Below are 27,413 nucleotides of genomic sequence, written 5' to 3'. Positions count from 1 at the left end.
ACACAGTGTGTGTATATGTATTATAAAACAAGTCTTTATTATATACTTTTAAATATATAAATATCTATTCTGAAACAAATAGTCCACTTTTCAACAGTAAGGGCAGAAGTGGCATTGCTCCTCCTGAATCTGAGGCAGAGACATATGATCTCTAAAAAGAAACTGGCTCACCACTATTTGGCAATCTAGAGGTGCTGCCCCCATCTTCCATGACAATGAAGAAGCATTTTATGTAGGACAGGCATAATCCAGCTACATTTAGAAATTGACCATATCCATCCATGCAGTCTCACCGCTGCAAAATTTCTCAAAAACAAAAATAGGTCCATTCTCAAAAGATGCTACGGACTCTCTTCCATGTTTAGGAGTATTCCTTATGCTCATTGGAATTATCTGCAGTTGAAGTCAACTTTTTTTTTTTTTTTTTTTAAACACTTTTTTCTTCTTTAGGATATATACTTGTTTCTATGTTTTTTAAAATTACTTCTCAACTACAAAAAAAAAAAAAAAAAACCCATACATTTCACAGAAGCATTGAGGAAAAAGAAATGCAAAATATTGGGTCAAGTTATTTTTATTAATATGCAAATTACAATCAATAAACCACTGTACATACAGTCTAGTGCACATATAATATGAAAACACTAAAATAGCACATTAGATGAAAATAAAAAAATTATAGTGGAATTGCACATTATGACCCACAAGTAGTAACAGCATACTGATTTAGTGCACAGGTGCTTCTGATATATAATAAATACAGATTTAGCGAAGTAGTGCCATATTTACAGTAGATAGTGGTGTAACATGTTCAAAATCAAGTTTCAAATTATATATTTGTATATAGAATACTTACAAATCTAACAAATAAAAAACAAACACCACAAATCAAAATGAAAGCCAGACACAAGACACATTTGCTAATTGGCTAATTTGAATATGTAAAAACCTTCGTCATGCAAACTGCATGAACATTTCTTTCAATATCACATTCTCGGTTAAAATTATTTAAAACAAGGTGTCCTGGAAATAAAAATAAGGAAATTTAAAAAGAAAATAATGAAATAAGACTTCATCACTTTAAAAAAAAGTTAGGAAAATGACTCCTTAATCAATCTCAAGATAAAGAACCATAGGCAAACAAGGATAAAGGGCAATTCATTTCATCAGCTTCTAATGTCACCTTCACAGAATTAAAACTAATCTCCAAGATGATCTCCTCCTTTCTTTAAGACACTGACAAGATAGATATGCTTTGGGAAAAAAAATGTTTTTTCTGCCATTAGATAAAACAAATGTCTTAAGTTGTTATAATAAAATAGAGGCTCTCTTTTCTTGTCCTAAGCTATTTTCCCCCACATTTTAACATTTTAAAACAGTTATTACATTAAAAATATTGAAGTTTTGATGTTACCTTACATATTATTTTTAGGAATACAGTGGGTACTGAAAAAGATCCATATTAGGCTGCTTGTTATTGACTACAACTAGACACTTTACCGGGAAAAGAAAAAAAAAAAAAAAAAAAAAAAAAAAACTACTTTTACTTCAGGGTAACATTTAACTTGTTTAAAACAGCTCAAATACAAACCTCCAGCTGTGATCCTGTCAGATGCTGTATGGCAGGGGCGACCCTGGTAATGGCCATTCTCAAGCCATCAGAGATGGTCAGTACTACCTGATTAAACTTTTAATAACATCCCCTGTGCGATAAAGGGCAAAATGACAACTCTGCTCATCATAGGTGTCTGTATAATAAACTAATTAGCAAGCTGCATAGTCTGTAGAGTCTTTAATGAATGGTATTGGATTGCTCCTGTAATAATAACCCAGTCTGCCCCCTTTTGGGATTCAATTAAGGCTGAGACTGTCATATGCTTGGTCTAGCTGATCAATTAATCTATTCCGACCTTTGTTGAGCAGCTCACAAGGTCAGTAGTAGTAGCAGAAGCAGTCAGCTTAGTAGAGGAGACCTGGCCGATGGCAGACGACAGGCACCGGTACCAGTCATTTATGTCCTCCTGGTCATTTGACATCAGCAGAAGTTTCTCATGTGGGAAGGTTAACTGAAAGATGAAACATAAGTAAAGACAGTCAGTAAAGCATAGTAACACCAAGGTCTTCTCCCAGATCATCTTTTTTGACGATCATATGCCGTGTCCATTTTAATCTATTTTCAAAATAAACATACAATTTCTGCTCTAAAGCACTGTCCACCAATTTATTAGATCTATAAAAGAAAATGTACTTTTAACTGATCCAAAATCTAAACATTCTGAAAATCAACCTCCAATTTTAATAGAGTTGACACATTTGAGGGAAAAAATGGCTCTTTGCATTTCTTAAAGTACATATAACACTTTCTTACAGTTTTAAGCACTAAAATAACCAACAAAATCTTATTTATACATGGCAAATTTAATGATATGTAACTCTTCAAGATCCATGTCAGACTATATCTTTTTCACATATTCTAGCAACAAGTCAAAAAGCACTGCAGGAGTTCTTAAAGGTCAACATTAAATAACACTCAAACAACTAAAGTCATCAAATGTTGCCCAAAAACTGATAAGTTGTGGGAAAGGTTGGATGAAAAATGAATTGATAAAAGTTCTACAATAAATGGTCTCATGCAACTTGTCTTTCTAGTGTTTTGAGAAGAAACATCAGAATGAAGAGTAAAATAACACATGTACATCACAGAAATGTTGCAAGAAACACAACTAAGTAACACCGAATTAAGTGCAAATTTTACAGATTTATTAAGGTAATACTTTTATGTAATTTTTTGATTGTTTTGAACATACTGCGTTTGAGACATTTTTATATAGAGTGAATTTTTACATTTCGATATTAAAGTTCTTCAGACACTTGTTGAAATATCTGAATCTTTAAATTTGCCAAACAGGATGATATTTAAAGTTTTTTGCACAAAAGTTGGTAAATGTAGCTGATTAAAGGTTTTCACTACATAACTTAGTGAGAGACACCTATAATTTTCAACAGCTTGAGGTTTTGTCATGAGAAAACAGCACAACTATTGATACATAAGATTAATTTTGTAGATGTAAAGCACAAAGAATTTTTCAAGGTATAGTGTAAACATCCAAGATAACTTTCAAGGTCAGCTTTAGCCATTATACAGTGAACACGTGCACAAATGGAGAGAGGCAATATGCTTTGAACAGATATCAGAAAACACATTAACCTTACTTTTACTAAAACAAATTTAATAGAATGATTTCTCCTTTTGTCTAAACACAACTGGCATTACTCTGAGGAAACGTCTGCATCTCTATCAGCAGCTAGGCTTGCCTCTGGTATTCTAAAACATTCCTATACTTTCATAAACTCCTCTGAATTTATCTTAAACACTATGGATCTTAATCTGAATACAGATTTGTGTAGCCGCAACTAAATAAAATTAACCTCATTTTATTATTTTCCCGTGTCAGAATGGCTGTTTAGAATTACATTAAGAAAAAGTAAGAGAACAATTTATTTCCTGATGGCCTCCAAAGAACAATTTTCTTCTGGCAGATTTTCATTGGTGACTGGTGATGTCACATACTGTACAAGTTTTTAGAAAATAGTACTCTGCCTATGACCCAAGAGGTTAAACAGGGTAGTTTCCACATGCTCAAACCACCATTACTTATCCATAGCACAATATCTATTGCCCCCACACCAAGTCTTTCTCTTAACTCACCATCCATTCTAATCTTACCCTGTGACACTCCATACATCCATCTGAAGATTCTCATCTCTATTCTTTCCAGCTTTGCTTCATGTTCTTCTTTCATCAGCCATGTCTCAAACCCACTGAACATACTGTTCATCACATAGCTTCCATAAATTTTATCCTTCAATGCCACAAAGACTCCTTTACAAGTCAAAATGGGAGCCAGCTCCTGGAATTTCTTCCATGCATGTCTCACCCTTGCTATCACTGCTGTAACAGAACCTCTGACTGCACTCAGCACATCACCTACTAGGACTATCCTACTTTCTCCAAAATAACTCTACTGCCAATATCTAAATATTTATTTACTACATCAGCATTTACACACTTTCCTCCTACAGACTACCCTTCACATTACAATATCTTTTATGTAACCATTTACAAACATTTGTGCATTGGGCAGAGTTTCTCTCAACACCTTTACCACATACTTGGCATAGCCATGCACCAACCACCATTTGCCTCACAACAAAAATATCGCATCTGTTTTTCTCTTTCCAGGCATGAAACCAAACTGCACTTTGCCAGCTTTCATTTAATCCCAGATTATTTTTCCTAGCACTTTAAGCACCATCATTACTCTTTCTAGTGGTGATTGTTTGATATGACCTACGCTCTAATGGAGTACCTTTTATAGCTTACTGGAATCAACACATTTCTTTTCCATTCTTCAGGAATTCATCTTTTACACACATCCATCTTACACAGCTCTGTCAACTATACAACTTCAGGACCTTCTGCTTCCTTCAACATTTCAAACACCACTTCAGTTTGGCTCACAGATTTACCCATGTACATCTTTTTCAGTGCTTTTGTGATTGTTTTTTGAAAACTTCCAGCTTGGTCCTTCTATTTTCTTACCATGGACATCATTATCCCATTCATTCTATTAATTTGGCAACTTCTCTACATGATTCTACCAGGTATCCTTAATCCTTCTTCTGTCAGTCAAGATGTTCACTTCAGCATTGTTCAAGCACTTCATACCTACTTTATTAAATTTTCTTATGCCAGCTGCTTCACAATTCTAAATACAATTTTCTTTCCCTCCATATTCTGCGACTAGTTTACAAACTCCACTCTCTTAACTTCTTGCACACTTCTAATAACTTTTTAACATTTATCTTTGCTCCCTTATAGATCTCTGTCACATTCTGCCTTTCTAAAGACCTCCCTCCATTATTCACCTTTTATGAGATGCAAGAAGGACTGTGACCTTACTCTAACCCCAGGTCACAAAGGCATTCCTCCATATACAATCAATTATCTGGCTAAGATGATAGTCTAAAACTAATTTATACATTAACAGTATGATACAGAAATAAATAAAATTTGAAATTAAGATGAAATTTACAAAGTTAAAGTAACAATAATGTACATTCACTTTTTTCAAATCTATCTTTAACCACGATATATAGTACAGTGCAGCATTACTACACAGCAAATATGCAGTTTGAAGTTATGCAAAACAGAAAGAGATGAGAACATGAATCTCACATTAATGGTAAGTTACTCCAAAAAGTTAAATAAAGACATGTGCCAGAAACTGCAATAACTATGTTGTAATCTGTATCTGTATGAGTGTCCGAGATGCAAGAAGTTGGTTATCAATAAAACAAATTCTATTTCTTCAGGTGTTTTGTTTGTTTTTAAAGAAATCACTTTTTCATTTAAATTGATATTAATTTGGGATAGTTGCAATACCTCATTGCTGTACACCATTTCTCTAAAGTTATTAAATACAGGTTCATTTATGTGATAAATCTGTACTTACAGTAGACCAGTTACCTTCATAAGCTAATATCTTCTTTCTTGTAAAGCAAACAATATTTCGGCACATTTTTGAAGCAAAAGAGCAATTTTTTTTCCTCATTGGGACATATAAGGAAGTCCTGCATTAGTCTGATCAAATTTTGGGTTTTCATTTAACAAATACTTGTATGAAGAACGAGAACACAAATGCAATCAGATTATTTTTTCTGTGTCATCCAGAATAGCCACCATGTGAGTCAGGTTGAGCAAAAAAAATTTTTTTTGTAAATGCACCAGCTTAACATAATTGTGGACAAAAATCTTTGAATACTTATCAGACAGTCTTGTTATCACAATCACTGTAACCCATTAAAAGCTGTGTTTAGTGTAATCCCAGATAGCCTTAAAGTGGTGAAAGCTATACCTACACTACTAGTACATACTAGTTTGTTTAACGGAAGAATCTCAAGCAACCATTTCTAAATCAGTGTGTTCTGATGTTCAATACTATTTTAAACTGGAAAAAAATCTAGTCAAATTCTCACTTAGAGGATCTCTTTAAAACTTTTTTTTTTTAAAAATATGACCAAGACTTAATTAATAAACTATTAAAATAAGCACTATTTTGCTAATTTGTTTGCTCTCCTCTCATCTCGGGTTGGAGTTGAATTCTGTTGTTAGGTTTTGTCTCTTTTCACTCTCTCTTTTTTAAATATAAACTTTCTGATTTTTTTTTTTCTTCTTAGTCTGCCTATGAAGTCATTTCTCGTACAAGTTCAACTTGATTGTATGCAATGTTATTTTCTACAACATAATGTTCTGCGGCGGCACGGTGGCGCAGTGGGTAGCGCTGCTGCCTCGCAGTTAGGAGACCTGGGTTCGCTTCCTGGGTCCGCCCTGCGTGGAGTTTGCATGTTCTCCCTGTGTCTGCATGGGTTGCCTCCGGTTTCCTCCCACAGTCCAAAGACATGCAGGTTAGGTGCACTGGCAATTCTAAATTGTCCTTAGTGTGTGTGTGCGTGCCCCGCGGGGGGCTGGCGCCCTGCCCAAGGTTTGTTTCCTGCCTTGCGCCCTGTGTTAGCTGGGATTGGCTCCAGCAGACCCCCATGACCCTGTAGTTAGGATATAGCGGGTTGGATGATGGATGGATAATGTTCTGCATACTGCATGTCATTACATGTTTAAGTTCCTTGATACTATGGGACTACATTAACATCAGGTAATTAATTACTGTCTATGTATGATGGCTTTTATCTGTTTCTTATCATCTTATACCCTTAAGCAAAATTTATCATTTTCTTACTACAGAGAAAAACCACTTTTTTGCAACACTTTACCTCAGTTTTTAGTTCTTTAACACACACTACAAAGAAACTTTCTTTAACTGCTTCATGCACTGGTTCACGCTTTCTAAATACTTAAGTATTAAAACACTTAAAAACTGTTCAGCTCTGAAAATTCAAAGTGTAATACACATTTGAATATGCGCTCAATTTGAATGTGAAACAGTCCTATGTTTGTAGAGTACCAGCAAACTCGATTTTCATATGACAATGCTTGCAAACTGTAACTTTAAAAACAAACTATCATCTGTGAAACACTGCATAAACAAAAATTAATCGATACAAACAACTTAAAATGTAGACTAAACATTATGTTGGTAATGGTATCTTTACAATCATGCTAGCATTAGTATTTGTCATCAATTCCTTGTACAAGAATAGACACAAATTTTTGACAGGCTAATTTCCACTGGAGTTCACTGCACCATCTAAAGAATTTTAAAAACAGTGTACTTGCTATGCAAGTGCCAAACTGGTTATATAAAAAAACATAACTTTAAAATGCAAAAAAGATTATTATCTTTGACATATCTATTACAGTTAAGTCCATAAGTATTTGGACAGTGACACAATTTCCATAATTTTGGCTCATTACACCACAACAATGGATTAGAAATGAAGAAATAATTACATGATTGAAATGTAGGCTTTCAGCATTAATTCAAAGGGTTTAACAGAAATATAGCATGAGCAAATTACGAATGATAGCCATTTTTATACATGGTCCCCCCATTTTCAAGGGTTTAAAAGTGTTTGGATAATTGATTGACAAGCTGTTCCATAGCCAGGTGTGAGCAGGTCCCTCATTATTTCATTAACTATTAAGCAGGTAGACAGTCTGGAGTTGATTCCAAGTGTGGGATTTACACTTGGAAGCTGTTGCAGTGAACGCTCAATATAAGGTCCAAAGAGCTGACTATGCAAGTAAAAACAGGCCATCACTAGGCAGAGAAAACAAAACGAAACCATCCAAGAAATAGCAGAAACTCCAGAAGTGGTCAAATCAATCATTTGGTGTATTCTTAAAGAGAAGGAATGCACTGGTGAGCCCAGCAATACCAGAAGGCCTGGTTAACCACAGAAGACATCTTTACTTTGACCGCAGAATTCTATTCTTGGTGAAGAAAAAACAACTGACAACATTTATCGAAACCAAGAACACTTGCTGGTAGGTAGGTCTATTATTCCCAAAACCTACAATAAAGACTTCACTTAAGTAAATGCAAAAGGTTTATAACAAGCTGCAAACCATCCAGTTTTGGAACAGTTTTTTTGGACAAATTAAGATCAATATGTACCAGAATGGGCATGCGTGACTGCCAATGGAAGTGGGTTACTGTTGTTTATTAATGATATGACTACTGACAAAAGTTGCAGGATGATTTCTGAAGTGTACAGGGCTATACTGTCTGCCCAGATTCAGACAAATCTTGCAAAACTGATAGGATGATGCTTCACAGTACAGATGGACAATGAACCAAAACATACTATGACAGAAAACCAAATGCTTTTCAGGCAAAGAAGTCAAATATTCTTCAATGACCAAGTCAATCAACTGACCTCAACCCAATTGGTTATGCACTTCACTTGCTAAAGACAAAACTGACGGCAGAAAGTCCAATGAACAAGCAGCACCTGAAGGCAGCCTGGTAAAGCTTGAGTAGGGTGGAAACCCAGCACTTGGAAAAGACCATGGGATCCAGATTTCATGCAGTCATCAACTGCAAAGGATTTTCAACAAAGTATTGAAAAACGTTGTTATATTCATGATTATGTTAGCTTGTCTCAATACTTTTGAGCCCCTGAAAATGGAAAGACCTTGTTTAAAAATGGCTGTTTTTTCTAAATGGCAAATACAATGTTTTAGTTTAATGCCCTAAATTAAAACTGAAAGTCTATTCTTCAATCACATCTTGATTGCTTAATTTCCAATCCACCGTGGTGGCACAGAGCAACAAAATTATAAAAATTGTATCACTGTCCAAATACTTATGGACCTTACACTATACAATATATTGTGTCATAATTATATATTTCTACACCTCTAAAAATATGACTTCAGGTTGACTGGTGACCCTAAATTGTCTAAATATTAGTAAATTTGACTGTGCATGAAATTAACCCATTTAAGGTTGGTCCATGCATTCTGCCTTACATTGTGATGGATAAAGTGGCCTCACAAAAAAGAATCATTGATGTGAAACCACATTCATGCTGTCAAGTATACATCATTGGTTAAACTACCATTTTCCAGGTTTGCTAGCTGGTAGACCCACATTTTTTTCTCGAGTTTCTGCTGTCCTGGGCATTGTTTAGAGGTGAGATCCATTCTCCTTCTGTCATCTACCACCACCTCCAACCATGTCTGTTTTGGCCTCTTCCCCAGCCGCATCCCCTATGCCTCCATCAATGTACAATTCTTCATTTTATATTTTTAGGACAACGCCAAATGCCTCCACACAAAATCTCTCTCAACTTTGCATTCAACATTCTCTCACCTTGTGACACACCATACCTGACTATTCTCACATCTGTCTTTGCCAGTTTTGCTTCATGTTCTACCTTCATTTCATCTCTCCTTACACAGCTTTCATAAACCATTCCCTTCAGTGCCAGCATGTCACTTCAGTAGCAGAATTACAGTAACATAGTGACCTGCAAGTCATTCTAGAACTGAAATTACCATGTTTGCTGTTATAATATAAACATATGATTTATCTTTAAAATGTGACAATACATTTTAGACGCCCTCATTTGAAATCAATGCTAATTCCCACATTCAGATATTCTTCACTTTATATAACATCCAGCACATCTTCAAACATTAATTGATCCACCTCCTATCTGGCTGGTAAGAACACTACAATAGGTTTCCTTTAGTTGAAAAAAATGTATTTAGCTTGAATTAAAGATGCTTATTTGGCCTTAAGCAAGTAAACAATTATTTGCTAAAGATTTTTTTAGCTATATGCATAAGCTACCATTAATTATGACTAGAAAATAGAAGCACCACACTTGTGGAATGCACCAAATGCTACTAGACTCAAAAAAGGTCTATACAGGTAATTGTGTTCTAGTAAATTTTTTTTAGTCGCTGTGGTCAGAGAAATCAATTATATTATAAATATACAGGCTCTACATACCGGTACATATTTTACATTTACATATATCTATATCTATATTATATATATCTATATATACATACATACACACACACCACCAATCAAAAGTCTGGACACACCCAGAAGTGTTAATGTTTTTGATAGAAATTGATACCTTTGCTTTATCAAGATACCAAAAAATTACTTTAAAAATATACTGTAGCCAGCCCATTACTAGTGTTAATGTATTATTCATATATGACTGCAAAGCCCCATTTTCAGCAGCCATTCCTTCAGTACCCTAATGAAAAACACCCTTAGCTTATCTTTTATTAGTCATGTATAAATACTATAAAGGGTAAACCTTTGTAAATGCATCAGCATTGCTGAAACCTGTTATTCTGTTCTCTTGGGCTGCAAAATACTGGCAGACCAAAAATTCAGTTCTGGGTTCAAAAACTGTCAAAATGAAACATCTCTCTTAAGAAATATATCAACATATTTTTCCCAAACTGGATCTAAAATGGACAGAAAAAGAGAAATACTCAGATGCACAACTACATAAAATGTTAAGTACATCAAAGTATGTAGTTTGAGAAACAAATGTCTTATAGGTCCTCAGTTTGTTTCTTCATTAAATACACTTCACATCATCTTTCATCCACTGTCTGCATTCTTTTGCCCATTTTAATCTTTTCTTTTTACTTGCCTGTTTCTGGAATTATTTTTTTTTTGTTTGTTTGGAAACTCTGCCAACATCCCAGAATCACCTTTTTTTCTGTTGCACATGGAGAGAAAAGCCAAGCAAAATGACACCTTTTATTGGCTAACTAAAAAGATTACAATATGCAAGCTTTCGAGGCAACTCAGGCCCCTTCTTCAGGCAAGATGGTATTTAAGGAAGAAGCCAGCTGAGTACATAGCCAAGTGTACTCTTCTTAATAACAACTTTGTATTTTCAGGTCAATTTGCAGTTCTTAAAGCAGCTGATCAGTTCAAATTACAGGATCAAACATTTACTTGCAGGCCATTGTTCATGTGTGGTTTTATTGCTGCCGACTGAGGTTGCTGAACACCTTTGCTAAGCAATTTTCTTTTAATTCCACCCAAAACTACACCTACACCAGATTAGGGCACACTTGCTTAATCCAATTAGACTGTCAATTGTGGCCAAAGCCTAGTATAGTGTCAATGGAATGAGGCATTATTCTGATGCATAAGATATATCAAAAACAGCAAGAAGCATAAAAATAAATAGACTACACTTACTTCACAATGGAATTATAAAAGACAAAGCTATTTTTGCTAGTGAACAGTCTGCAGAGGTTTAGATGGATGAGAAAATATTGTAGTTTTATGAGGTAGTACAAAGGAGGATATTATATTATTTACCATTCACAATGTTTTTGATCAAATGCCAAATGTAAAGTGCTTGTCATCAAAATGCAAAAAGCCATGTACAGATGAGTGCAGTACTAGTTTAAACATGAAAAATCTAAAATTATTAAAAAAAAAGTAGTTCTAGTTGAGATCAAAAGACAGGTTGTGCAGGGGTCAGTGATCAGTCTGCTAGATAAGACAAATAAAAATGTATCTAACAATTACATTTACAGATAACTAAATTATGTGGATGAGAAGATACCCTTGAGTCAGATTAATTAGTACAGAAACATCTGAAAAAAATATTATTAGGACAGGTATGAAATAAAGTTTAATGTAAGTAAATACTAACTCTACCACACTGTACGAATATTCAAGAGAGCTATTAATTCATTTTTATTTTAAGCATTTATCTTAAAATACCACTGGTAACTGGATTTAACTCACAAAACTTTTAATTTTTTCCCCCACATTGAATAAATTAAGCATATGTCTTTCTTTAATAATTGAAACAACAATGTTCAAGCTATAAATGAATGTCTCTAGGACATACAGGACTTGATGTGGCCTGGACTAGCTGAAGTTTGTTCTGCTTTAAGTTAAATTCCATTGTTAATGGGTCCATACAGTATGTTAGAATCACGAGGGAATTTCAGCATTATGTGCTCAACAAAACAGAAGTTTAAAAATACATACAACATTTTGAAAAAGAAAAGACGACCTGTGTCAGCCAGGTAATACCAGGGCAGTTTATGAAGCAGTATGCAAGACTGGGTGGTAGCAAAAGCTGATCAAAGACTGAGGCATATTGTGGCTTAGAAACCAGGCTGATAAAGAAATGCACTATGCATTTTGGTTTGCAAAGTAAGATAATGTATTGTTATCTTAGAAGGAGATAGTTTGTTGATGCAAGATATTATTTATTGCATATTCAAATCAATTTGATGTTAAGATAAGTACTAATAGCATATGGGTATTATGGCTAACATATGGGCCTCGAACTATGAAAATAACGGAATCTTACAAAATTCTGGCTTAATGACACAGTTTAGGAATCCAGTGGGATAAGAAATAAACAATGTAAAAGGCTGTAGGTAGCAGAATCTCAGTAGCCTCTCTGATGTTACATCTGGCCCCTCCTACATAGATAATGTATTGTTATCTACACACATATATATATATATATATATATATATATATATATATATATATATATATATATACATACATACATACACACACAGTACTGTGCAAAAGTTTTAGGCAGGTGTGAAAAAATGCTGTAAACAAAGAATGCTTTCAGAAATATAAATTATTGTTTATTGTTATCAATTTACAAAATGCAAAGTGAGTGAACAAAAGAAAAATCTAAATCAAATCAATATTTGGTATTACTACCTTTTGCCTTCAAACCAGCATCAATTCTTATAGGTACACTTGCACAGTCACGGATTTTGTAGGATTATAGTCAGGTGTATGATCAACCAATTATACCAAACAGGTGCTAATGATCATCAATGTCGCTCATAGGTTGAAACACAGTCATTAACTGAAACAGAAACAGCTGTGTAGAAGGCTTAAAACTGGGTGAGGAACAGCCGAAACTCTGCTACCAAGGTGAGGTTGTGGAAGACAGTTTCATGTCATGGCAAGATTGAGCACAGCAACAAGACACAAGGTAGTTATACTGCATCAACAAGGTCTCCCCCAGACAAAGATTTCAAAGCAGACTGGGGTTTCAAGATGTGCTATTCAAGCTCTTTTGAAGAAGCACAAAGAAACGGGCAACGTTGAGGATCGTAGACGCAGTGGTCGGGTCAAGGAAACTTAGTGCAGCAGATGAAAGACACATCAAGCTTATTACCCTTCGAAATCGGAAGATGTCCAGCAGTGCCATCAGCTCAGAACTGGCAGAAACCAGTGGGACCCAGGTACACCCATCTACTGTCCAGAAGTGGTCTTCATGGTAGAGTTGCAGCCAAAAAGCCATACCTCCGACGTGGAAACAAGGCCAAGCGACTCAAGTATGCACGAAAACATAGGAACTGGGGTGCAGAAAAATGGCAGCAGGTGCTCTGGAAAGATGAGTCAAAATTGTAAATATTTGGCTGTAGCAGAAGGCAGTTTGTTCGTCGAAGGGCTGGAGAGTGGTACAATGAGTGTCTGCAGGCAACAGTGAAGCATGGTGGAGGTTCCTTGAACGTTTGGGGCTGCATTTCTGCAAATGGAGTTGGAGATTTGGTCAGGATTAATGGTGTTCTCAATGCTGAGAAATACAGGCAGATACTTATCCATCATGCAATACCATCAGGGAGGCGTACGATTGGCCCCAAATTTATTCTGCAGCAGGACAACGACCCCAAACATACAGCCAAAGTCATTAAGAACTATCTTCAGCGTAAAGAAGAACAAGAAGTCCTGGAAGTGATGGTATGGCGCCCACAGAGCCCTGATCTCAACATCATCGAGTGTGTCTGGGATTACATGAAGAGACAGAAGGATGTGAGGAAGCCTACATCCACAGAAGATCTGTGATTAGTTCTCCAAGATGTTTGGAACAACCTACCAGCTGAGTTCCTTCAAAACCTGTGTGCAAGTGTACCTAGAATAATTGATGCTGTTTTGAAGGCAAAGGGTGGTCACACCAAATATTGATGCGATTTAGATTTCTCTTTTGTTCATTCACTGCATTTTGTTGATTGATGAAAATAAATGATTAACACTTCCATTTTTGAAAGCATTCTTTGTTTACAGCATTTTTTCCACACCTGCCTAAAACTTTTACACAGTACTGTATGTATGTATATATATATATATATATATATATATATATATATATATATATATATATATATATATATATATATATATAATGTATGTCTTGTAACATACATTTGTCAAATTGGTGTAAAAGTCATGGAATTAAGAGACAAACAACTCTGTGTTCACATATTTCGGAAAGATTATACAGTCCATTTCAAGCCCATTTTGAATCACTATTATTGCTCTGCTTTCCTTTATGAAATAAATATAGTTTGTTTAATGAACATGTGGATCTTTTACTACATACTCTGCATTTCTATAGATCATCATCATCCATGACAGCAGGGCATTATTTGCAAAAAGCATGTAGTGCTTTTATAATTTGTTACTTGCTATTGTATTTTCTAATCAATAATTATATTTATTTAATTGATTAATAATTTCTTCAGCTAAAAATATGGCCTGTAAATTACACCAGTAACTGTAGGTATAGCTTATAGTGAAATGGTAGGTTTTCTGAGATAAAATTAATACTCTATTAACAACACTGAATATGTTTTTAAATTCATAAAAATAGTAATTTTGCATTGTGATTATATTGTTATAAAAGACAAACTAAACTGGCATTTACAACAAACACAAAAGAGTGTACTCACTGCAGTAGTTTGCACTTGGCACAGCACTCAAGATTTTGAAAGGCAGTGTTAAAAATAGGAATTTATATAATTCAGTTGTGGTTTGCAACTGCTTTTAAATGGTAATATTTAAAAACAGTGCAATGAAAGTGCAAAAGGGTTATTCTGTTCAATGAAAATTTATGTGAACAGCCAAAAAAACAAATATCTGTCAACTTAAATAATTCCAAAAATTAAAAATATAAACTCCCTTGACTCTGAATTAGATTAACTACATTAAGCAGGATTGATAATGGACAGATTTTACTTTGTCTTGGTATCATTTTGTATTAATAGGAATGCCTTTTTTACTTTAAGACATTTACATAGCATAGGGAATGTTCATATAAAGTAAACACACATATAAATATGTTTTCCAATGATCATTATATGACATTGACTGTATAAACTATCAGAAAAAATACAAAAGACAAATCAGAAAAATACCCATTTATTAAATGACTTAAATACTGAAAGTAATTGACAATGATGTCAATTCAAAAGATAACAGGAAGAGTGCAAGTTGATAAGTGTAATGCAGCTCTGTTCCACAAGGTGTTGCTCCTGCATTGTATATATGTTTAAAAACTCTTTAGATATTACAGTATACAGAAAAGAATAATTCAAATAAATGTGTAAATATGCAGGTTGGGTTTTTTTGCCCAACCCTTCTCTAATAACATAATGACACCCAGCTTTGGTAAGTCAGGATTCCTTTCTTTTTTTCCTCAATGGTTAAAAATTAAGGAAATATAAACTAAATGGAGGACAGCCTTCAAAAACAATTACATATCATCTTAAACATAAAATACTAAATGTAACTATTACTAGCGTGAATTTATAGCATAGAAATTATTGTAATATTTGTGGACAGTTAGGACGTAAAGAAAATAAAAATAAAGCATCCATAACAAACATGACCGGCATGAATTTATCCCATTAGTATTATTATAATTAGAGTTATAGACAGGTAGAAGGTAAAGAACAAAAATGTTCAAAAGAGAAACATATTTAAGGTGGTGTGTGATACATATACAGTAATTACACTTAAACAGTATTTAGTACTGAAATAAAATAGAAGGGGGTTTGGGGGGGGGAGAAATGAGAAGGACTGAAATGACTTGCCAATAATCACATACACAAGGAAACAAAAGGTTAATAAACAACTGATATAATTTTATGATCAACATAATATAATAATTAACTTCAATGAGCAAACCAAATGCAATAGTGAATAATATTAGTTAGTCATCACTAGGGAATGCTTGAGATTTATGCACAAATAGATTCAACTTCTGTTGCAACACAGTAATTAAGAATTTGCCAAAGAAATTTGACCCTCTAGGGTAGAAATTACTTTGTAAAATGGGAATGGATGAGTGCTAGCTTTCTTTACTGTACATTATTTACTTTGATTATTTATACATCAAAGGCAGTCTGTGGTATCTGCAATATAAAACCTATCTAGGATACAAGTAGATGTACCATTCAGCAGAGAAAAATATCTTTCTCTTCCAAATATGCGTGAGAAAATGGAGGAAATTTTCATAAAGCATTTTGTTTTGCATATAAATTGGCATCTGGAGCGTGCCTGTGAATTTACTGCTGTCAAATTTAATTTTTCTTTAATTCTTCAGGCCCAGATGTGAAATGCTCCCAAGTGCTGACTGCAATTTCCACTGCTTAAAGGCAGCACCTCAGATCAATAATATGTCTTTATGAGAAATTACCTTTAATGTTATTGAGTATGCATTTTCCTTTATAGGATAACAAGGTAATGAAATGCCATTTCAGTCATTAGATAACGCTAACTACTTAAATAAAATCGGTGACAGGCCAGAATAAGATGTATTTAGTGACAGGAAGGAAAGAATGGATTTCAAACTTAATCTGATAAGAAGCTGAAAGCTTTTAACACTTTAAAAATGAAACTTATTAGCATAAATAGCAGTCAATATTATGCTAACTTTAAGCACTTAACAACCCCCCCACCCCCATCTGCTTCCATTTTAAAGTTTGAAGTACTATATTCAAACCATTGCACAGATTGCCAAACTGGTAACAGGAATTAGCTTGAAACGGTTTATTTTAGGCTCTCTGTATTAGGGAGAAAGAATTATTGCTTGGCAATCATACTATTATGATGGTGTACAAAATGTAGCATCTTCTCTATTAGTTCATTCATACTCCAGTTTTAATGGCCAAAATAAAACATGAAAGCCACATCTGACTTTAAGGGATTGGGTGGGGGGAAGGCATGTGATTTGAGAAAACATGAGTAATACTTTATTACAGTTCACAAGATTACAAGATCTACAATACAAGCAGCAGCAACCCATTAATTACGATTTCTGCCATATTTTTGACCTGATATGGATGGATTACAGAATACTCCATGCATCTGTACAGAGTAATTCTATATTAAGATATTTCAAAGTTATAGAAATTAAATACATTTAAAACCCATAAAACTCAATATTTCAAAAATGTGACCATAGCAGTAAAAACCATGCATTTGCAAATGTAGTATCATGTATAGCTCATAACACCAGCAAGATGTAGAGCCTATGTAAAACATTTTAAGAATGCCTTTCAACAATTTTAGAATAAGTACAATATATATATATATATATATATAAACAAAAAAACTAAACTTTAAAAGCGCTGAATCAAAAACTCAAAAAAAAAAAAAATGGTGTAGTAAAAGAATTTTAAACATGATTTTTTTCATTTCCTTTCTAGATTTTTCACTCTATTGGAACTATCAGCATCTAATATTTTCAAGATTTACTAGCTCCTTCTAAAATGTTATTTTATAAAGGTGTATTCACATAATAAAAGCAGCCAGGAACTTAGGCTGATTCTTTTAAAAAAAAAAACAAAAAAAACAATATTAAATAACACAAAAAATGTAAACATTTACAAATAGCTGATCACATGAAAAATATTTAGCATTTGCCTTGCAGAATCCTGTTGGCACTACTTATTTCAAACATATTATTCCTCATACCTTCACGTTTCAGACACTTTACCTTCACCTTTTAAGCGTTCAGAAATAAAGATATAGTATATGATCTGTGTGTGGTGTGACAGTGCGATTATGTGCCCAATCAATTGTATTAACTGTTTTTAGGTGCGCCAACAATTGATATAAAAAGCACCTATTGTAGTTATGTCACTCTGCATGAAACAACGGTTTCCAGTCTACTGATTTTGTTTAAATTTGGCACATCTATTCTAAAAGAAAATTTATCAGTATAATTACATAGAGCGCACAGTACAAATGTTAGAATTTTTCAAAACATTGAAAAACAGTGGTGAATTTTCTAAACTTTTGATCTTAAAACAGAGAAGCAATCTGTGTGGCCTCAATTATGGATTACTTTAATTCTTCAGATATAGCTTAAGAAAGGTTAGTTCAACATGTATATTTTAGATTTGTACGTTCAGAGTAAAGAGGATACAACATTTGTGATTGGTCAATGCAAGACCAATAACTCTGTTCATGTTTATTTTTATAATACAAATGGCAGAAGCAGTAAAAGTGAGTTCAGTGCATTCCACTCAGCTGAACTGCAGAATACATTTTGGATAAAAGTTAAAAATAAGGTGACATACTGCACATTAAGGATAAGAAAAAAACATTCTATTCATTCATCTTTTATACTCAGTTTTCCAAACCTGGACTAGATCTATACTCTTTTATAGGAGGTCAATTCAGAGTCTCCAAATAACCAAATTTATACTTCTGAGATGTGGGAAAAAAACCTGTGCTTAACCACCCAAGTCAGAACATGGGAAGCGACTATTGTGACGATGTGGGTTCCACTCCATGCTCCCATCTCCTTTGTAGGAGCTTTTGAACCCGACACCATCGATAATGTCACTGGATGAGCTGATCAGTGAGGACACAACGAAGCAAGGGGATGGTGCGTAAAGGTACAAAGGTACTTTTACTTAAAACAGCAAAAACAACAACAGTGTTCAAAATAAATAGTGCAGTGCATTAAAAAAATCATTAAATAAATAATCCATTAAAAACAAGTGAAAAAAAAGTGGAGGTTAAAATCCCATAAATAGATCCAATTAAAACGTGGTTAAAATAATGGCAGGAAGCAGACCTTTAAAACAAAACTCTGTGCCTTCTTTAACTGGTGACTCCCCTGCTTCTCCCATCCAGGCTTTACACCAGGGAAGTTGCCCTACCTGCAGCTGTCTCTCTTCTACTGCTGGTCTGTTCATCTTTCTGGACCTTGGCTCCGGTGGGCTCCACCAGACCGTGACTTGGGCTGCCCAGCAACCAGGGTGCTCACGCTGGGGCTTTCACTTCCCAAGTCCCAGGCTCCTGTGACCTTATGCGGCAAGCCAACCACCTTCCGTGTCACTCCAGCTCCTTGACCGCTCAGCTGGAGTGACCGCTTTCCTTCAGTCCCACTGAGTGTGGGCCAAACACCCTTTCCAGGGGGCTCTCCCTGCAGCTGCCTGATCTCACTAGCGAGCCTGCATTCACCCACTCACTCTTGCATGCTTAGCTGAAATTTAAATTGTAACAGAACAAAGTAGTATTTACTTCATAACAAATTTTACAAAGTAGACTACCACAGTAACAAATTTATGTCTTACAATTAAGGAAAAAATATGTCCTTGAGTGGTCCAGTTCAAGTCCTAATCTTAATTCAATTAAAATTACTAGACTGACCTCTAAACTCTTGTCCAACTGGATTCCCCAACTAACATGACACAGCTAGTGAAATTTTGATTACCGTGTCATGAAGATATGTGAGGATCTTTTTCCACATTAAGCATTATTAAATGTGGACTTCTACATGGATCAGGTCTGGGGCTTTAATCTTTTCATTTTATATCAGAGGCCTACAGAAGAACATAACTAACATGCTGGTTATGTTTGCAAATACTAATCTGGGTGGGAGACTGGCAGATTGAAGGCACAGAATCATTATGTGGCAAGTGAAATTAATATAAGAGGTTAAACACTAGGGGTATTAGGTATGAGTAGGGCTGGGCAATGTATAAGAATTTTTAAATCAATTCTCAACAAAAATTAATATGCAAATGCAAATATGATGTTCAGCACTTTAATATTCCACAACTTCTTCTGAACGTCTGAACACCTAGAAAAAAAAAAAAATCCACACAATCTCCAGCACTCTTAGTATGGTGCATGTTGGTCATGCTTGCACGTAAAAGTTCTACTGTACTGTGTACACATGACAATAAATCTGAATGGGTTACACTACGTCATATTTTTTTTTATTATCAAGTACTTAGATTTTCCAGAAAGCCAAAGCTGCATTGGCAGGTCAATGCGAAATTCACTAATCCATGGTTAATATTACGCATGATCTGTGTCATGAGCAGTGACTTATATTTCCCAAGAAAGGATAAAACTTACTAATGTTTGTACAAAATTTACCTTTAACATGCTTCCATCCATCTGTGTCACTTTGTTCTTGATGAACTAATTTTAAAGCAACAGTTTCGATCTACTGTACTAATTCCCTCCGTAATTTTAAATAGTTCAGTCATGTTCCCTCTTAATCTTCTTTTGCTTAAACTGAAAAGGCTCAGTTCTTTAAATCTTTCTTCATCTTTCATCCCCTGTAGCCTTAGAATCAGTCTAGTGACTCTCCTCTGAACTTTTTCTAGCACTGCTATATCCTTTATGTAGCATGGAGACCAACACTGTACACAGTACTCCAGATGAGGCCTCATCAGTGCATTATACAGCTTCAACATAACCTCCTTGGACTTGTACTTTACATATTGTGCTATATAACCTAACATTCTGTTAGCCTTCTTAATGGCATCTGAACACTGTCTGGAAGTTGATAGCATAGAGTTCACTATGACTCCTAAATCCTTCTCATAATGTGTACTTTGATTTACAGAACTCCCACTGTGTATTCAAACCTAACATTTTTACTTCCTATGTGTAATACTTCACATTCACTAACATTAAATTTCATCTGCCACAAATCTGCCCAAGCCTGTATACTGCCCAAGTCCCCCTGTAAAGAATCTGCGGATTCCAGATTATCTGCCATCTTGAGATAAATTATCTTGCTATCTGCAAACTTAACCAGCTGGTTACAGTGATCCCTCGCTATATCGCGCTTCGCGGCTTCACTCCATCGCGGATTTTATATGTAAGCATATTTAAATATATATCGCGGATTTTTTGCTGGTTCGTGGATTTCTGCGGACAATGGGTCTTTTAATTTCTGGTACATGCTTCCTCAGTTGGTTTTCCCAGTTGATTTCATACAAGGGACGCTATTGGAAGATGGCTGAGAAGCTAGATTGCTTACTTTTCTCTCTCTCTTGCGCTGACTATCTGTGATCCTGACGTATGGGGATTGAGCAGGGGGGCTGTTCACACACCTAGACGATACGAACGCTCGTCTAAAAATGCTGAAAGATTATCTTCACGTTGCTATCTTTTGTGCAGCTGCTTCCTGAAACGACATGCTGCACAGTGCTTCGCATACTTAAAAGCTCAAAGGGCACGTATTGATTTTTGACTGAAAAACAAACTCTGTCTCTATCTCTCTCTCTCTCTCCCTGCTCCTGACGGAGGGGGTGTGAGCTGCCGCCTTCAACAGCTTTGTGCCGCGGTGCTTCGCATACTTAAAAGCCAAACAGCCCTATTGATTTGTTTGCTAGAGATTGTTTTCTCTATCTATGTGACATTCTGTGCTCCTGACACGCACTCCTTTGAAGAGGAAGATATGTTTGCATTCTTTTAATTGTGAGACAGAACTGTCATCTCTGTCTTGTCATGGAGCACAGTTTAAACTTTTGAAAAAGAGACAAATGTTTGTTTACAGTGTTTGAATAACGTTCCTGTCTCTCTACAACCTCCTGTGTTTCTGCGCAAATCTGTGACCCAAGCATGACAATATAAAAATAATCATATAAACATATGGTTTCTACTTCGCGGATTTTCTTATTTCGCGGGTGGCTCTGGAACGCAACCCCCGCGATGGAGGAGGGATTACTGTACTTATATTCCTATCTAAATTTATAATATATATATACTGTATATATATTGTCACACACGTGCGCATGGGAAACAGCTGAAGGCCTAGACACTTGTAATTCTACGCCAGGCCAGGGGGCGGCGGAGTGTACTGACTATCTCTCTCAGTCCCTTGCAGACCTGTCCCGGGAAATCCCGCCTCTGGATGGCCCCGAGGATGACGTCACTTCTGAACACCAGGATACCACTCCCACTTCCTGCAACGAAGACGTCATTTACCTTCTGGGCCTTTAAAACTGCCATCTTGCCTCAGTACAGGCAGTTCTGTTTTGGACTCTGAACGATTCACATCGTGTACTTAAAAAGAGTGATTGCAGCCAAGCATAATATACAGGTGGCTGCCCCAAACCTCATTCTTGTTACAGTGGCGTAGTCGGCAGGATGCAGCTTTCCCAGAAGAAACCGGGAAGGAACCTTAAAAGTACTCAGGTAGGAGAGTACCGGGGCCGTGTTTCCGGGTGGGTGGCGTGCTCAACGGTCCGGAGTGGCACGGTGCAGGCTTCGCTCCCACCAAGGGATAATGAGCCCCTAAATCCTACACAGGGAGAATGTGGAGGAGACCCACTGACGTGGGCTGGTCTCTGGGGGGAAAACGAAAAGGGCATACTATGTTCTCTCAGAGGAGAGGACTGGGCCGCCTGTCGGGACCAAGGTCCTAAAGACACATGGGCTATCCCCAGACCAGCAGGTAAAAATACTACAGACATGGGAATATGATCCAGAGAGATCAGCTCGGGAGCAAGCTTATGCTCTCTGGGAAACAGTGGCTCAATGGCTGAGGCCCTTTGAATTAAACACCCGACAAATTGTGCAGCAGGTATCCTGCTTTATTTTGCTGCAAGGTCTTCCCAAGAAGTTTGCCCAGCCGGTCTGGGTAGACTTCCATTCTATGGACGAGCTCATAGCTCAAATAAGAACTAAACCAGCCTCACAATCTTTGAGAGCAGAACGGTCCTCTAGTGGACTCCGTAGGGATTATGTCCCACTATATAAGTCCCTTCCATATAACCTGAAGCCTGTTCCGATGTCCCCGGGGCGCAGGGTGGGCCGCTCACATGGGAGCATGGGGGAATGCAAGTGGAAGGAGGGAGGACGGTTGTGTGCACTTACGAACCCCCTGGCTAATGGGCATACGAGGGTGATAATACTCAATGGCTTTAGAGTTACAGCACTTTTGGATACCGGCAGCAACATGACCATTGTTGATTGTCGTTCTGTACTACCGCGACAGAGAACGAGAAAAAAGATCAGTATTCGGTGTATACACGGCGAAACACAGTTATATAAAATCACCCTGTGTGTCATCAGCTTTGAGCAAGCAGTGAGAAAGATCCCCGTAGCGGTTCACCCTTACCCACCTTTTCCGGTGATACTGGTGTGACAATAAATGCGGTGTACTAATATCCACTCCTCGTAACTCTGTAGGCCTAGTAATAGAAGGAACGAATCCCTCTCTGGCTGTTTCCACGGCGTGTATCTTGCCAGGGGAAAGAGATACGGAAGACTCCGAGGAGGACGGGGAGCTTCCTGGGCCGTCGCACATAGACACGTCATCAACCCGGGCCTCGACGAGCCGGGACGACTCCCCGCCCCTTGAGGTCAGACCGGACCCTCTCTCCGACTTACACTTCCAATTTAATAAAACACCGGCATCTTTCAGGAGAGAGCAATGGAATGACGACTCCCTGAAGTTTGCTAAAAATGCAGTCGTGATAGCCAATGGCCAACGCACTCATCTGCCCATGCCTCGCGGCCCTCACTTCGTACTTGATCTGTTATATCTATATATACGATATATATACAATCTGTTATATCGAATAGCTGATCATTAGGGCGGGGTGCGAAAGCTGTTGCTAATCCCGCGAACCTACCGGCGACAGATTTGTGAGTTGGCACACGCCCACCTCCTGGGAGGCCATCTAGGCACCGAAAAAACTCTGGAGCGGATTAAACTCAGATTTTATTGGCCGGGAATAAATGAGGAGGTTCACCGTTTTTGTATTTCTTGCCCAGAATGTCAATTGCGGCAAATTCCTAGGAGGGACCGCGCTCCTCTCGTTCCCCTTCCCCTTTGAGCGTATTGGGGTCGATATAGTAGGACCTCTGGAGCCCTCAGCCCGAGGATTTAAATATATATTAGTCCTCGTGGATTACGCTACACGATATCCAGAGGCAGTTCCGTTGTGCTCTGCCACTACAAAAGCTATCGCTCGGGAACTAGTGGGTGCATTTGCGCGTGTCGGGATCCCTAGAGAAATCCTTACGGATCAAGGGACGCCCTTTACCTCGGAAACATTCTGGGAAATGGCCAAGTTACTCAAAATAAAGCACTTAAGGACCGCGGTGTATCATCCTCAAACCAACGGTCTTGTTGAGAGGTTCAATCAAACTCTCAAGCAAATGCTGCGCAAGGTGGTCAGCGCGGACGGGAGGAACTGGGATCAGCTCCTCCCCCTCGTGCTCTTTGCTTATTGGGAAGTCCCACAAGCCTCTACGGGGTTCTCACCCTTTTGAATTGTTGTATGGACGACAACCCCGAGGGTTATTGGATCTATTAAAAGAAGGATGGGAAGGAGAGACTCTTCCTTCTGTCAATGTATTCGAATACATCGCGCAGTTACGCGATCGATTCGGAAAAATTCGACCTATTTTAAAAAGTCACATGGAGGAAGCGCAAGCAGCACAGGCCCACTATTATGATCGTGGCACGGTCCTCCGGGAGTTCCAACCGGGGGACCGCGTCATGGTGTTGGTCCCTACCTCACATTCGAAGTTGCTTGCCCATTGGCAAGGGCCGTACGAAGTTAAGGAGAGGAAAGGGCTCGTCGACTATTTGGTGAAACAGCCCAATTGTCGAACGAGCGAGCGGGTGTATCATGTCAACTTGCTGAAGCCGTTGAAGGAAAGGGACTCGGATCCCTCCTCTGCTCAGCCCCGCTCTTTCTTTGCTCAAGGTACCAGTCGTAACTTCGGTCCTGACTTGAATGCTAAACAGAGACTGGAGCTTGAGACAGCGATCTTGTCCGTTCCGGAGGTAGTTAGTGAGCAACCCGGTAGGACCTCTCTGATTGCGCACGACATCGTGACAGAACCCGGAGTTGTCGTACGAGGAGCGCCCATATCGTCTTCCTGAAGCAAAGAAGGCAGAAGTGGAGCTTGAGATCAAGCGCATGCTGGAACTAGGTGTGATTGAGGAAAGTTATAGTCTCTGGTCCAGTCCGATTGTCTTGGTCAGTAAGCCAGACGGAAGTTGGAGGTTTTGCAATGACTTCCGTCGACTGAATCAAGTCTCCCAATTTGATGCCTACCCAATGCCTCGCGTGGACGACCTCCTCGAGAGACTTGGACAAGCGAAGTTTTTGACCACACTTGACATGACCAAGGGGTACTGGCAGGTTCCTTTAACGGACTCCGCGAAGGCTAAGACCGCGTTTAGCACCCCTAGTGGGCACTGGCAGTACACGGTCCTCCCATTCCGGTTACATGGGGCACCGGCAACTTTTCAGCGTCTGGTGGACAGAGTGCTCCGGCCCCATAACGTGTTTAGTGCTGCCTATTTGGATGACGTAGTCATTCATTCTAGCCCATGGAAGGATCATGTGCGGCAGGTGGAAACGGTACTACGGACACTGGCGGAAGCCAGGCTTCGAATTAACCCAAGGAAATGTTTCTTTGGATTAAGAGAAGCTAAATATTTGGGCTACCTGGTGGGTCGTGGTACTGTCAAACCACAGTGTTCCAAAGTTGATGCCATATTAAACTGGCCCCGTCCAAATACCAAGAGACAGATGCAGGCTTTTCTCGGGGTAGCTGGGTACTACCGCCGGTTTGTACCCCGGTTCTCCGAAAGAGCAGCACCCTTGACAGACCTTACGAAGAAGAGGGCCCCAAACCACATGGTATGGACAGATAAGACTGCCGCTGCGTTTTGTGACCTGAAACAGGCCCTTACGTCAGCACCCATATTGAAAGCACCAAACTTTACACTACCTTTTATACTCCAGACGGACGCTTCGGACACAGGCCTGGGGGCCATGCTGAGCCAAAGCGTCAATGGTGTTGAACACCCCATCATGTACCTGAGCCGGAAACTGCTGGATCGGGAGACTAGGTATGCCGCAGTGGAACGGAAGGCTCTTGCGATAAAATGGGCGATTACGCAGTTGAGGTACTACCTCTTGGGCTGTGAATTTACTCTGGTGACGGACCATGCACCCCTCCAGTGGATGGCCCTTCACAAGGAGTCAAATCCCCAGGTCACTAGGTGGTTTCTTGACCTCCAACCATATAAGTTCTCGCTTGTTCATCGAAAGGGTGCTCTCCATGCCAATGCGGATGCCCTCTCTTGAGTCCACGACCTCTCGGACAGGTCTGCCCGACCCGATGGGTCTGGGCTAAGGGGGGAGCCTTGTCACACACGTGCGCATGGGAAACAGCTGAAGGGCCTAGACACTTTTAATTCTACACCAGGCCAGGGGGCGGCGGAGTGTACTGACTATCTCTCTCAGTCCCTTGCAGACCTTTCCCGGGAAATCCCGCCTCTGGACGGCCCCGAGGATGACATCACTTCCGAACACCAGGATACCACTCCCACTTCCTGCAACGAAGACGTCATTTACCTTCTGGGCCTTTAAAACTGCCATCTTGCCTCAGTACAGGCAGTTCTGTTTTGGACTCTGAACGATTCACATCGTGTACTTAAAAATAGCGATTGCAGCCAAGCATAATATACGGGTGGCGCCCCAAACCTTTGTGATGTCTCCGACTCATTCTTGTTACAATATATATATTTTTTTTTAAATAGCAGCAGCCCTAGCACTGACCCCTATGGAATACTACATCCACAAACATCACCCTGAACTCTCACTTTTTAGTTTGATGCCTAAACTCTCGTGTGGCACAGCATCAAATGCTTTCTGAAAGTCGAGATAAATATCATCATACCCTTTTGTTGTTTCCTCATAGAATTCCAGTATGTTAGTAAAACATGACCTCCCTCTTCTCAACCCATATTGACTCTTCAGTAAAACTCCTGTTTTTACCATTTGTCACTCAATCTTATGCTTAATAATAAGCTTGTTGGCCTATAGTTACTTCGAACTGACCAATCACCTTTTTTATATAATGGGATAATATTTGACATTTTTAAGTCTTTGGAAATTCTCCAGTGTGTAGTGACTTACTAAAAATATGCATTAAGAGTCTATATATGTACTTGATATTCTTAAGAACTCAAGGGTAAATATTATCTGGTCCTGGAGATTAGTTTGATTTTAGCCTGTTTAATCTGAGTATTAATGCTGATACCAGCACAGGAGAGAGTTTCCCCCCCTCCCACAATTACAGCAGCCCAGGTAAGCAGAGAGCTGAGGAGACTTCGTGCCAGCAAAGCAGTGGGTCCAGATGGAGTTTTGCCACGACTGCTGAAGGCCTGTGCGTTGGAGCTTGGGAGTCCTCTACAGTGCATCTTCAACCTGAGCCTGGAACAGGGGAGAGTCCCGAGGCTTTGGAAAACATCTTGCATCACCCCAGTCCCAAAGGTATCACGTCCTAGTGAGCTGAATGACTTCCGGCCTGTCGCTCTGATGTCACATGTGA

General features: G+C 38.1%; 1 protein-coding gene across 3 annotated transcripts in view; it reads right to left on the bottom strand.

Moving 5' to 3' along the window:
* Nucleotides 1–558: 558 nt before the first annotated feature.
* Nucleotides 559–27,413, bottom strand: part of arhgef39 (Rho guanine nucleotide exchange factor (GEF) 39) — a 146,103-nt gene continuing 119,248 nt past the window's right edge. For all 3 annotated transcript variants that reach the window (XM_028804965.2, XM_051935775.1, XM_028804982.2), the window contains one exon: nucleotides 559–2,066. In XM_028804965.2, the coding sequence (XP_028660798.1) occupies nucleotides 1,896–2,066 (171 nt within the window). In that variant the 3' untranslated portion in view covers nucleotides 559–1,895. The remainder of the gene's footprint in view (nucleotides 2,067–27,413) is intronic.

Source organism: Erpetoichthys calabaricus, chromosome 1 (assembly GCF_900747795.2).
Source record: "Erpetoichthys calabaricus chromosome 1, fErpCal1.3, whole genome shotgun sequence".
Lineage (NCBI taxonomy): Eukaryota > Metazoa > Chordata > Cladistia > Polypteriformes > Polypteridae > Erpetoichthys > Erpetoichthys calabaricus.
Note: the sequence above shows the minus strand (reverse complement) of the source record. Positions and strands in the feature narration are given on the sequence as shown.